At 52.5% G+C, this 13494-nt stretch overlaps 2 protein-coding genes across 2 annotated transcripts; one reads left to right on the forward strand and one right to left on the reverse strand.

Moving 5' to 3' along the window:
• Window positions 1-262: 262 nt before the first annotated feature.
• Window positions 263-2548, reverse strand: ZBTB3 (zinc finger and BTB domain containing 3). Its single transcript, XM_081100379.1, has 2 exons — window positions 2515-2548; window positions 263-2087 (listed from the first exon to the last, which is right to left on the reverse strand). The coding sequence occupies exon 2, from the start codon at window positions 2036-2038 to the stop codon at window positions 485-487; it is 1554 nt and encodes a 517-aa protein (XP_080956505.1). The 5' UTR covers window positions 2039-2087; window positions 2515-2548; the 3' UTR covers window positions 263-484.
• A 5867-nt stretch (window positions 2549-8415) lies between these two features.
• Window positions 8416-11663, forward strand: POLR2G (RNA polymerase II subunit G). Its single transcript, XM_081099736.1, has 8 exons — window positions 8416-8518; window positions 8661-8770; window positions 9850-10009; window positions 10538-10588; window positions 10692-10757; window positions 10885-10956; window positions 11157-11190; window positions 11401-11663. The coding sequence occupies exons 1-8, from the start codon at window positions 8507-8509 to the stop codon at window positions 11412-11414; spliced, it is 519 nt and encodes a 172-aa protein (XP_080955862.1). The 5' UTR covers window positions 8416-8506; the 3' UTR covers window positions 11415-11663.
• Window positions 11664-13494: the final 1831 nt, after the last annotated feature.

A 13494-nucleotide genomic window follows, 5' to 3' on the forward strand; every position in this document is an offset into this window, starting at 1 on the left:
TTAATACAGTTCCTCACGTTGTGGTGACCCTCAATTTCATTGTTACAAATTGAACATAATTAAAGCATAGTGATTAATCACAAAACAATATGTAATTATATATGCGTTTTCCGATGGTCTTAGGCGACCCCTGTGAAAGGGTCGTTTGACCCCCAAAGGGGTCGCGACCCACAGGTTGAGAACCGCTGATCTAGAGGGATGAAAGCGGCAGGAGTCATGCAGGTTTGTGGAAGAAACCAGCCAACACCAGTTCAGTAAGATACTTTCACTGCTAGCTTTATGGTCCAGAATGCAGAGTGAGAAGTGATTACACCCAGGAAAATTCCCAGCACCCTTGGAGAGGAACTGCCTGGGTAAAGAAAAGGGTGGGAGGGACCGTCAGCCCGGGCAGCACCCATTCCGTCACCCGGCAGGGGAAACGAGATGCTTCCAACCTTCTGTGTCGCAAGAGCAGGCCTGGCATCAGCTCGTGCTCCCCCAGATGTTAGTTTTTGGGGCCAAGTACAAAATCTTTGGGTGGCCCTCCACCAGAGTTCTGTCTGTCTGCTGTGGGGGAGCCTGGGAGGGGGTGCACTCCGAGGAGGGGGCTCGCCTCCGGATCGGGTTTGCTGCGTTTGGCCAGGTCCTCGTTGTGAGCCTTGCGGATGTGGCGGTACAGGTCTCCTGACTGCGTGTAGCTGCGCAGGCAGTAGCGGCACTCGTAGGGCCGCTCCCGTGTGTGCACTGTGGCGTGGCGCCGTAGCGTGTAAGAGCACGAGAAGGTCTTCCCACATGTCTTACAAGTGGGAACATCCTCAGTAAAAACGCCAAAGCTTCCGGGGGCTGCTTCGTACTCAGAAGGCAGGTAAAGTGGCTCATGCAGGGCGGGGGGTGCAGGCAGGGGTGAGGTCACCAGTCCTCGATGATACTGCCCTGGACCTGGCAGCAGATGGTAGGGTAGGTGAGGATCGGAGGGCAGAAACTGGTCACTTGGCCCCACCTCCTCCAATCCTGCTGCCCTTGGCTCCTCAAAAGCCTCTGGCTGGGGAGGCTGAGCACCATACATGGCCTCCCCAGATGGGAACAACCCCTCAGGCCCCTGAGGCTGAGTCTCCGACACATCGGGCTCCTCATCAGAAATCACAATCGCTTCTACTTTCACCTGGACCAGCTCAGCTTCTGCTGGGGTTGGGGCCTGGGATGGAACTGGGGCTGGGACTGGGGCTGCAGCCGAAGATGGGCTGTAGAAGCCCTGCAATGGTCCTCCGGGACCCCTTGGTTCCACCACCCTCAGGCTCTCAGAACCCACGTCGAGGGGAGCCAGTGGCTCCACTGAAACTGTGGGAAGGCCAGAGGAGTAGTAGCTTGCAGGAATGGGCTCTGTGGAGCTACTGGGGCTGGCAAGGGAGACATCCGCCACCGGTGGAGGAGGAGCCCGTAGATGCAGTGAGTCAACCTCCACGCCAGGCTGTGTCGTGTCAGCGCCGCTGGGCATGGGCGGCTCGTCTGGAGGACAGACAGTAGGTGAGGGAGCAGCAGGGCCTTTCCACTCCCCTTTGCCCCAGTGGCCTGATATCTCCGCAGATGCCAAGGAGGGCTGAGGGCCACGGGACGTGTGGGACAGAAATTCCAAGCTAAGGGGCTGTGAGCTGGTCTCCTCCTCCTTCTTGGTACTGTCTGCCTCTGCCAGGGCCCGGGCTTGCAGACGCCGCTTACACACCTTGACGATGTCATTCATGTGCAAGTAACTGGCAGCTGCCAGCACGTCTTCCACTGGGGTGTCCCCCCTCAGCACCAGCTGGCCAGCATACATGAAGTCCAGAAGCAGCCCAAAGGCTGGGGCCGTGACAATCTCGTTGTGGATACACACCAGGTCCCTCTTGTCCAGTTCCCGCTCTTTGTAGAAAAGCTGGAAGAACGGGCTGCAGGAGGCGAGCACAGCCCGATGGGCCAGGAACTGGGTGCTACCCACCATCACGGTGCAGTCGCAAAGGAAACCCTGGGACCGCTGCTCTCGGAGGCTCTGCAGCAGCTGCTGGCTGTGTTCTGGAAACTCCATAGCACCCCACGAGGGGCAGGCCCCTAGGAAAGTCCCCACCAGCGGTTCCCTGGGAAGAGAGGACAGTGGGTTAGGGCTGGTAACCTCGCCAGAAACCTTCATATCAGCCCTGAGCTGCCACCAACATACCTCTGGCAACACTGTCCTGACCCCAAAACACTCGCTTACATTACTATCCTTTTTTCTTAGGTCACAACCAGTGGTCTTTTAGCTCCGCCCCCTCGACTTAACCTCAGCAGCAGGCCCCACCCAGCCAACAAACCCCGCCCCGGAAGTCCCTCCCCCTAACCAACCTCCGCTTCCTCTATGCCCACCCGGTGGCTTTCAGCACCTCCTCCAACTGGAGGTCTCTCTCGCCCCCAGGCCTCCCCGGCGATACCTCTACGCCCCACTCCGGGAACTCCCTGAGCCTCTCTCGCATTCCAGGGGCTAAGAAGTCCTAGGGTGCGAACTAGCAGAGAAAGCTGGTCCCTCACCCTCCACCGAGCAGCCACTGGGCGAACTCCGCCCCTTCCCACCTCCTCAGATGCAACGGGCTCAACTTTGCCTTCCCTTGTCACTGATTGGCTGAATATGCACTAACCACCGCCCACTCTTGAGCGGCGTTTCCAAGTGGGTGTTGGTGGCCGTCGCTCAGGCAGCGAGGCGTCAGATTGGCTGGCGTTGCTGTCCTAAACTTTTCTTCCTGGTCCCGCCTTCTTTGCCTCAGAGCCCTCTGGATTGGCTGAGCTTCTCCATCTACCTGAAGCGGGGACTGCGCTCTAGGTTGCGGAGCGCGTCCACCTGGCGCGGAGTGGGAGTGGGGGTGGGGGTGGGGGTGGGGGTGGGAGGGGGGGCCTTGCACCGCGTAGAGAATTGTGTTGCGTCGGCTGCAGGCTGACCCGAGGAGGAGGACGAACGAGCTGGAGTGGAACTCAGGAGGCCCGGGTGTGAGACCCGCTCTGCCGTGACCGGGGGCAGCAGCCACACCTCTGAACCTCAGCTGTGTCCTGAAGGTTCCTACACCCTCAGTGCCCCGCCGCTTCGCCCCCCTCACCCCGACGGCTCGGGCTCCCGACTCCGTAATGGCGGAGTCCGAGAACCAGCCTCGCGGGCGTGAGCGCTGTGGCAGTCCTGGCCTGAACTCCGGGCTCGAGGCCCTGCAGTTCCCCGGGACAGGAGAGTTAGGGCATGGCTGCTGGTGAAGACATCTTTGAGGCGTCCCCAAACAAAGGAAAGGCTGTACGTCCGGAGTTAGTGACGCCTGCCTCTTGACCGACCAGAGCAATATGGCCACAGGGTTAATTGAGTGCCTGTAACCCACTACTCCCCGATTCACCCCCGCTACTCCCCCCTTCACCCCGCTACTCCCCCCTTCACCCCCGCTCTATCCACTGAGCCAAACCAGTTAGGGCAAGGTTGCAGGTTTGATCTCCTGTTAGGGCACAAACAAGAATCAACCAGTGAATGCATCAATAAGTGGAACAACAAGGCAGAAAGACATATGAAAACCTGCTCAAAGTCACTAATTATACGAGAGATGCAAATCAAAACGACAATGCGTTACCATCTCACACCTGTCAGAATGGCTATCATCAACAAATCAACAAACAACAAGTGTTGGAGAGGATGTGGAGAAAAAGGAACCCTTCTGCACTGCTGGTGGGAATGCAGACTGGTGCAGCCACTGTGGAGAACAGTATGGAGCTACCTCAGAAGACTAAAAATGGAACTCCCATTTGACCCTGTGATCCCACTCCTAGGAATATATCCCAAGAAACCAGAAACGCCAATTAGAAAGGATATATGCACCCCTATGTTCATAGCAGCACAATTCACCATAGCTAAGATTTGGAAACAGCCTAAGTGCCCATCAGCAGATGAGTGGATTAGAAAACTGTGGTACATATACACAATGGAATACTATGCTGCGGTAAAAAAAAAGGAACTCTTGCCTTTTGCAACAGCATGGATGGAACTGGAGAGCATTATGCTAAGTGAAATAAGCCAGTCAGAGAAAGATAAATACCACATGATCTCACTCATTTGTGGATTATAGAGAACAACATAGACGATGAAAAAGGACAGACCCAAAGACTGAGAAACAGCGATCAGGCTATCAATCCCCAGAAGGAAAGTAGGGGAGGGCGGGGGTAAGGGGAAGAGATCAACAGAAGGACTTGTATACATGTATATAAGCCAAACCAATGGACATGGACAACGGGGGGATGGGAGCATGAGTTTGTGTGTGGGGGGGAGGTTGGGGGTTAAAGGGGGGGATGAGGACACATTTGTAATTCCTTAACTAATAATAATAAAAAAAAAAAAAAAGTGGAACAACAAATCAGTGTTTCTGTATCTCTCTCACACACTCTCTAAAGTCAACAATTTTTCTTTTAAAGATAAGAGGTGAGGGCCCTAACTGGTTTGGCTCAGTGGATAGAGCGTCAGCCTGCAGACTCAAGGGTCCCAGGTTTGGTTCCGGTCAAGGGCATGTACCTTGGTTGCGGGCACATCCCCGGTGGGGAGTGTGCAGGAGGCAGCTGATCGATGTTTCTCTCTCATCGATGTTTCTAACTCTCTATCCCTCTCCCTTCCTCTCTGTAAAAAAATCAATAAAATACATTAAAAAAAAAAAAAAGATAAGAGATGAGGGACAAGAGAAGAAAAGAAGTCAAGGATGGCCAGAATTGTAGCATGAGCAATGGTGTGGCTGACAGAGCCATCTTCTGGGATGGGGGTAATGGGGAGGAAAATTGAGAATTCTGTTTTTGACCCGTATGTAGAGATTCCCCTTAGCCAGTTAGACTTGTGGGCCTGAAGATCCAGTGAAACATTGGGGCTGGAGATACATATTGGGAGTGTCATGGGCATATAGATAGTATTTAAAGCTGGGGACTAGTCCAACCGTTTGGCTCAGTGGATAGAGCGACGGCCTGCGGACTCAGGGGTCCCAGGTTCGATTCCGGTCAAGGGCATGTACCTTGGTTGCGGGCACATCCCCACTGGGGGGCGTGCAGGAGGCAGCTGATCGATCTCTCTCATCGATGTTTCTGGCTCTCTACCCCTCTCCCTTCTTCTCTGTAAAAAATCAATAAAATATATTTTTTTTTAAAAGAAAAAGAACTGCGGCCCCTTGAGTGTGGCTCTTCCACAAAATACCACGTGCGGGCGTGTACGTACAGTGCGATTGAAACTTCGTGGCCACACTCAAGGGGCCAAAGACCCGCATGTGGCTCCAGAGCCGCAGTTTGCCGACCACTGGCCTAGGCTGCTTGGGAAGCTAAAGCAACCATGTTTCTATAGGTGCAAAAAGGACCAGATGAAGATGAGTCTGCGCAAAAAGACTGTGAGCTTGGCACACTGGGATCGCTGTGCATACGGGCTCTAGATATTTAAAGTTACCGTTCTTTCAACCTCTGTGCAAACCTGAAGGTGCTCCCTCTGGTCAGTGCACACCAGTGGCCACCAGAGCTTAATGAACCAAGTATGCCCTGGATTTAGGCTTCTCTCACCCCCGGGAGCACCATTAAAGCAGGGCACAGCTTGGAGGCTTTGCTTCTCAAAGTGGGGCACACAGAGCTACAGGGTACCAGGACACCTCTTTCTAGAGCACCATTTAGTTGTGTTTTGTTTTTTTTATATAAAAGCTTTCATTTAGGGAATAGAGGTACTAAGCTAATATAGACAGATTATAGCACATGAAAAACTATGTGAAATTTAAAGCTAAAACTAAAGACATTTCTTACTTATAGTAGTAACTTTCCCCCAAGGAAAAAGATTAAAAAGCTTTGCTTCTATGTTTCTGTGCATTTGTAGAAGTTAGAAAAATATGTACTGTTTAGCATTTGTTAAATGCTAGCAATATGCTAACAATATAGTCCCTGATTCCAAAATAGCCTTTCTTGTCTCTATTAGACAGAAGAAGAGACTTAGGTTCAGAGTGGTTAAGTAATTTGACCATGGTCACCAAGTGAATACAAGTCAGAGCTGAGACTGAATGTTGGTCTTTATAGCCACACCCCTAATCACTATTGTAGATCTGTCTTGGTAGAGTGTTCCCCCATGGTTGTAGTGCCCAAGGCCAGAGGATTTGGACTCAGCTGGGGGCAGGATTATCCTAGTTGTTGGAAGAAATGGTGGCACAGAAGAAGGAGCCCGGAAGCAGGAAGAAGGGCAGCTGAGATGGGTGATCCTTGCTCAAAGACTGCTCCTCAGGGGCCAGACCTGCTGCTTGCTTGTGAATCTTTGGAAGACAGGTGGTGGCAGACATCATCACTAGGGCTTCTCTCTACTATCTAGGCCAGTGACGGTGAACCTATGACACGCGTGTCAGAGGTGACACGCGAACTCATTTTTTTGGTTGATTTTTCTTTGTTACATGGCATTTAAATATATAAAATAAATATCAAAAATATAAATCTTTGTTTTACTATGGTTGCAAATATAAAAAAATTTCTCTATGTGACACGGCACCAGAGTTAAGTTAGGATTTTTCAAAATGCTGACAGGCCGAGCTCAAAAGGTTCGCCATCACTGGTCTAGGCTGCAGAGATCCTATTCCTACAGCAGACTATCTTTTCCAAGATGGCCTTGATAAGATCTTCCCTTCCACACACTCATCCTACAATATGACATTGATGCTCCTCCCATCAGGAAAGGTCTCTTACCTGAGTCTGGGAGGGACTGTCTCCTCCAGGGAGATGTGACATTTGAGAGGCTAGGACTAGGTTGTAAAAGAAGATACAACCTGCCCAGTGTGGCTCAGTGGTTGAGCATCACCCTAAGAGCCAGGAAGTCATGGTTTGATTCCCAGTCAGGGCACATGCCAGGGTTGCAGGCTTGATCCCCAGGAGGGGGCATGCAGGAGGCAGCTGATCAACGATTCTCTCTCATCATTGATATCATTGATGTTTCTATGTCTCTCCCTCTTCCTTCCTCTTTGAAATCAATAACAAAATTTTTTAAGGGGGATACAGCTTCTGGTTGGTCCTCTTGGGATAATTGCTCCTAGAGCAGCACCACAGTGCTGTGAGGAAGCCCAGGCCACACACAGAGGCCACATGTGTTTCACCCACAGCCACTGTGTTAGGATTGTAGCCAGTTTCCTTAATGCTGGCGCTGACTTCCTTTTTTAAAGATTTTGTATTGATTTTTAGAGAGAGAGAGGAAGGGACAGGGAGAACGAGAGAAACATCGATGTGAGAATGAAATAGCCATCAGATGCCTCCTGCACGCCCCACACCGGGGATTGAGCCTGAAACTCGGGCATGTGCTCTGACTGGGAATCCAACCAGCATCCCTTCGGTGCAGGGGATGATGTCCAATCAGCTGAGCCACATCTCCCAGGGCTAAGAGCTGACTTCTTTAACAATACCCTCGTTTGTATCTCTTCTGGCTGCAGGGGGCTCAGTGGAATCCATGTCAACACCAATAATCAGCTGTTTCACACCCCGTGCGTAAGCCAGAGGGCATGCTCACGGGCCTGTCCATTCTTGGAGATACTACTGGCTTCAAATTCACCAACCGCTGCAGCAACACTCAGCACAGCACAGCCAGCCTGAGGAGTGCCTGTGATCATGTTTACGATGAAGTCTCTGTGTCCTGGGGCATCAGTGATCGTCACCTAATACTTGCTGGTCTCCAATTTCCACCAGGAGGCACCAATGGTGATACCCCGCTCACGTTCAGCTTCCAGTTTCTCCAAGACCCAGGCATACTGAGGGAGCCCTTCCCATCCCAGCAGCCTCCTTCTCGAAATTTCCGATGGTTCCCTTGGGAATCCGACCACATTCGTAGGTCAGGGGCCCAGCAGGGTGGGCTTGCGGGAATCTGTGTGTCCAAGATTGACGATGTTGATACCAGTCTGCCTTTCTCGTTTTGGGTTTGACTTAGTGGTGGTTTTCACGACGCACCTGTGTTCTGGAAGCAACCTTTTGGGAAAAAGGAGGTGATGAGCTTTAACTATTTATTACGAATGATTCTGGCTCCAATTACAATGTGTTCCCTGCTCCTCCTCTACCCTCCCCCCAACCTCCCACATCCAAGCAATTGCCAGACACCAGCAGCTGGGAGTCCTACAATTTAACTCAATTCTGCTACCATCTATCAGGAGTGCTAAATGGATGTGCACACCATCTCTCACGAATTAAATAATTAATTAATTAATAATTTCGTTTAAAAAAAAATAATAATTTCGTTTAAAATTCTTTATTCAAGAAAAGAAAACAAAAGAAAAAGAAAACAAAAGGAATTCTTTATTGAGCTTCTATTCTGGGCACCGAATTTAAGAGAGCCGCCGGTTGGGTCGCTTGTGGGCGGGAGGGGGCGGGGCCTCGTGGGTTTCCCCGCCCACCACAGCGAGGTCCAATCGGGTCCGCGGGGGCCCGGAAGCGGTATTGGGGCGGCTGCGTGTATTTCCGGTCGTGCCGGCGGCGCCGCTGCCCGGGAAGGTGTGGACGCGGCTGCGCCCCTGACTCCGGGAGGAGGATGTTCTACCACGTGAGCGGGGCACCGGGCGGCGGCGCGGGCAGGCTGGAGAGGAGCGGCGGGGCGGGGCGGGGAAGGGCGCCGGGACCCGCGGCCGCTTCTCGCCGGTCTTCCCGCTGCGCCTGGCCTGGTCTCCATCCCGCCTTCCCCGCAGATCTCCTTGGAGCACGAGATCCTGCTGCACCCGCGCTACTTCGGCCCCAACCTGCTCAACACGGTGAAGCAGAAGCTCTTCACCGAGGTGGAGGGCACCTGCACCGGCAAGTGAGTGCCGCGCTGTCCGCGCCGCTAGCAGCCCCGCCCCCAGCTCCTCGTTCTGCAAGGTCCTGCCACCGACGCTGGGGAGCCCCCTCCCGCACTCCTGGCGCCCAGGCACTCCGTGGCTTCCTGCCTCGGGTTCCCCGGGCGCCTTCTGCAAAGCTGGGTCACAAGGCTTTGCCCCTCAGCTGAGGCTGGCCGTGCATTCGCTCCGCCAACATTTCTGCAGCTCCCCTGTGTGCCAGGTCCCGTGTTGGTCGCTGGGAACAATGACCTCAAAGTTAGAGGGAGGCCAGCCCCGGTGGAGTCACACTCTAATCACCGTTCCCGTGTCTGCCCTCCGTCTGTGATTCTGCTGGTTTTCCCTGCCCCCATGCCCAGGGACCTGACATGGCACATCGCTGGGCTCTGCAGAGAGAGGACTCGCACGTGTGTGCGTGAGCTGGGAGGAGCCTAGCACTGTGGAGTACTTGGGCCTCCGCGTTAAAATAACCTGGGGCGTTTTTTGAACAGCAGGTTCCTGAGCCTCATCCCATCACGGCATACTCAGGACTCAAGACGGGGCTGGAAATGTGCATTTTAATAGGCTCCTCCCCGCGACTCTGAGGGTCTCTTGGCTCAAGGACTGCAGCGTGCTTGGCCCTTTTTTGTGACATTATGAGAGCAGTGTTTGGCGTTACAGAGACTGATCAGCGTCCTGTCGTTCTTGGCCACTGAGCTCTGGGGCAGGGGTGCCATGGGCTGCCCTTTGTACTGTCTCTGATTCTTTTTTTTTTTTTTTAACTATTTTTTTTTAAATACATTTTATTGATATTTTACAGAGAGGAAGGGAGAGAGATAGAGAGTCAGAAACATCGATGAGAGAGAAACATCGATCAGCCGCCTCCTGCACATCTCCTACTGGGGATGTGCCCGCAACCCAGGCACATGCCCTTGACCGGAATCGAACCCGGGACCTTTCAGTCCGCAGGCCGACGCTCCATCCACTGAGCCAAACCGGTTTCGGCTGTCTCTGATTCTTGTTGCAGATGGTGCTAGAGGCTCTTCCACACACAGGGCCTTTCTCTTTGTCATCCTCCTCGCAGGTATGGCTTTGTCATTGCTGTCACCACCATCGACAATATTGGGGCTGGTGTGATCCAGCCAGGCAGGGGCTTTGTCCTTTACCCAGTTAAGTACAAGGCCATTGTTTTCCGGCCCTTTAAAGGGGAAGTCGTGGATGCTGTCGTCACTCAGGTCAACAAGGTGAGGCCACACCTGGGGAGGAAGTGGACGGTCCCTCAGGAGATGTAGGGTGGGTCCCAACTCCACTTGCTAACTGCGTCCTTGGCCACCCACGTCACTCCTCTGTGCTTCGGTTTTCTCGCCTGTCAAAGGGTCCTGTCTCAGGGGCGTGTACGTCCGTGTTAATGGTCACGATGACAGTAGCATCCACTGATGGAGTAGTTACTGTGAGCCTGGTAATGTGTGACGCCTCACAGTGACTGACAGGTGGGTGCTCTTACCCCTTTTTATAGAAGCTCAGGTTTAGAGAAACTAAGTCTAGTGGCCAACAAGTGATGAAATCCTGGACAGACAAGCCCCAGGCCTCAGCTCTTCACTACTGTACTATATTTGCCTACCTTAAAACGAAAGCTAGAAAAAAGAGAAAGGAAAACGTTACAATTTGGTGTGGTTTCAATCCATGGAGAATTTATGAGGAATCAGGAAGATGAGGAGCTTAGAAGACTTGGACACAAAAGAAAAAGCAAGGGCCACTCATTTCCCTTCCAGGTTGGACTCTTCACAGAAATCGGACCCATGTCCTGCTTCATCTCCCGACATGTGAGCCTGGGCACGCGGGGCGGGGCTCGGGGGAGACACCCATTCATGACCATCTCCTGCAGCCTCCATTTAAAGGACTCAGCCAGTCTCCCTTTCCTTTCAGTCCATCCCGTCCGAGATGGAGTTTGATCCTAACTCCAACCCACCGTGTTACAAGACAATGGATGAGGTGAGTCGGTGGGAAGAAGTCAGAGACAGGAGGGCAGGAGCCGCTCTGAGGGAGGATTGGCTGGGGGAGGGGGGGCTGGGGCGGGGTGGGGGGCGATATGTCTGAGTGTTCTCTTCCCTCCTCCCAGGACATTGTGATTCAGCAGGACGATGAGATCCGCTTGAAGATCGTGGGGACCCGTGTGGATAAGAACGACATTGTGAGTCTCTTGCCCGCCTCCCTTCCCGTGCCAGGCAGAGCCAGGAGCTATTGGTCTCTTAACACCGAGGCTTCCTGGGGTTTGAGCTCTTCTGCCCGGAGCGGGGGTTGGGGGGGGTGGGCAGAAAGTCTGGGGCGGGGCTTAGAGGATAGGTCTGTGCAGGCTTAGACCTCATTTCCTTTTTGCCTTCCCTCCTGCAGTTTGCCATCGGCTCTTTGATGGATGATTACTTGGGTGAGTGACGGATCATGCATGACCGGGTTGATGCCTGGGGAAGGGGTGGGTGGGGACAGGGGTGGAGATGGGATTTAATGCTTGAGTCACAGATGAAGGAAACTGTCTTGCCGTCTGCTTGGAAGATCCAGGGCATGTGCCCCAGGGATGGGAAGTGCAGTGACAGCTGCCCCAGGCTCTGGGTCTAACCAACTGCTTTTCCTCTCCTAGGGCTTGTGAGCTGAACACGCGCCGCCTACCTTGTTTGACCCTTATCTCGGGAGGGTGATTCTCACACTTCCCATGTGGCCCAGAGGCCCAGCCTGGCTGCCGTGGGGAGGCAAGGCAGGCTCCTTGTCCCGGAAGACATCTGACTCCTTCCAGCTTAGCAGCCACTCCCAGATTCTGACTGTTCTGACCCTAAACGGTCTTTGGTTCTCATGGAAGTGTTACCCTCTTTCTTTGGTAAAAACAGCTCTTTTTTAAAAACTGCAGTTGTTGCTTGCCCCTCATTTCTTGGCCTGATGCTTCAACTAGCCTCCGCCACCCAGGGGACCGAAAAGCCCTTTCGCCAAGTCTAAAGCTGCCCTAATTGTAGGAAAGGTACTAATGTTTCCTCTTTGGCTTCCAGCAAATGATACCGTGAGAGCTGCTCTGAATACCAGTGTAGTTTCCTCATGTTTTCCCTTCCCTCACCCTTGAAAATTACTAAGAGCATAGCTGGGAGCAGACAGCAAGCAAGGCGAGGTGAACAAGAGGACAGTAAGGACACAGACTGGGGGGTCCCCACACAGCCCTTCCCAGGATGCGCACAACAACAGGCCTGTGTGTGCTGAGCAATCACCACACCAGCCTTGGAGCAACACAGAAGATGTGAAGTGACTGCAGAGTTAAACGCCCTGCTCTCCCTCACACTCCGCACACTGTGGGTCTGCTTTGGAGCGCCCTTTCCCGCCTGTCTGCTCGCTGCTCTCCCTCACACTCCGCACACTGTGGGTCTGCTTTGGAGTGCCCTTTCCCGCCTGTCTGCTTGCTGCCTTCTAATCTAGCTACCTCAGTCGTTCTTCCCGACGCCCGTGGGAAGCAGAGCTGTGCGGTAGGAAGCTTGGTATTGGAGTTGCTGCGGCACTGGGTTCAGCCCTAGCTGGTGACTGCGATTCCTCATTGTGAAACGGGCATACCACCCTCTTTGGATGGTTGCTGCTGCAGGTCCTGGAATAATGTTTCTTTCAACATTGTTTCGTTCAACATTTCTTTATAACCTTGGTATGATTCCTTAGCAACTTAACTATTTTAAAAAACATATTTTTAAAATTTTATTTAAAAAAAATATTTTTATTGATTTCAGAGTGGAAGGGAGAGGGAGAGATAGAAACGTCAGTGATGACAGAGAATCATTGATCAGATGCCTCCTGCGTGCCCCCTACTGGGGATTCAGCCTGCAACCCAGGCATGTGCTCTGACCAAGAATAGAACCGTGACCTCCTGGTTCACAGGTCCACACTCAACCACTGAGCCACACCGGCTGGGCTGCAACTTAACTCTTGCTTGTGTCAATTAGTCTCATAAACTTGATTTCCTTATATGTCATTTTGTTTAAAGTTGCAGAACCTATCAAGAGCATCCAGGGAGGAATTACTGTATATGCAAGTGGCTGGCATAGAGCCTGGCCCATGAGAGGCATTCAACTTAACCATAATTACTACACAATGCAGTGGCTGTCATCTGGGGTGACTGGCTCCCAGGGGATATTTGGCAATGACATTTTTGGATGTTGCAAGAGGAGGGTGTGTGTGTGTGTGGGGGGGGGGGACGGGGGGGGGGTTACTGCCTTCTAGTAGGTAGAGGCCAAGGATGAGGCTAAACATCCTACAGGGTATATAGCACAGCCCCCCACCCCCCACAGAGTTATTTAGCCTCAAATGTGAGTGTGCCAAGGTCCAGAACCCTGATCGGAAGCATCCAGGATAAGGCCTGGAACATGGTACGAATGTGGTTCTGTTCGCCTTGCCTTCCCAACTCCTGGACTGCTAGAAGCTGTTCCATTTAGGCCTCTGTGGTGGGTCAGAAACATTATTTTGCTATTGTCTCCCTTTTCATTTTTTAATTATGTAAAGTTTCAGTTGTTTTATTGAGATAATTGTAGACTCACATGCATCCCTGTCTTTTTTATATCTCCAGCTCTCAGCACTGCGCCAGCTTTCCTAAGTCTGTTAAATCCAGGAAAGTTACTGTGCTGGATCTGTGGCCACACTTCCTATAATTATTGCTTTGCCTGGCCTTTGTCCCCACTTAGATTGGAGGCAAAGGAGTCCCAGGCAGCTT

Source organism: Myotis nattereri, assembly GCF_964212035.1.
Source record: "Myotis nattereri genome assembly, chromosome: 9".
Lineage (NCBI taxonomy): Eukaryota > Metazoa > Chordata > Mammalia > Chiroptera > Vespertilionidae > Myotis > Myotis nattereri.

Coding starts and splice junctions, on each gene's coding strand:
- ZBTB3 (XM_081100379.1), bottom strand. CDS start 2,038: ATGGAGTTTCCAGAACACAGCCAGCAGCTGCTGCAGAGCCTCCGAGAG.
- POLR2G (XM_081099736.1), top strand. Junction 10,010..10,537: donor TCGTCACTCAGGTCAACAAG/GTGAGGCCACAC, acceptor TTTCCCTTCCAG/GTTGGACTCTTCACAGAAAT. Junction 10,589..10,691: donor CCTGCTTCATCTCCCGACAT/GTGAGCCTGGGC, acceptor CTTTCCTTTCAG/TCCATCCCGTCCGAGATGGA.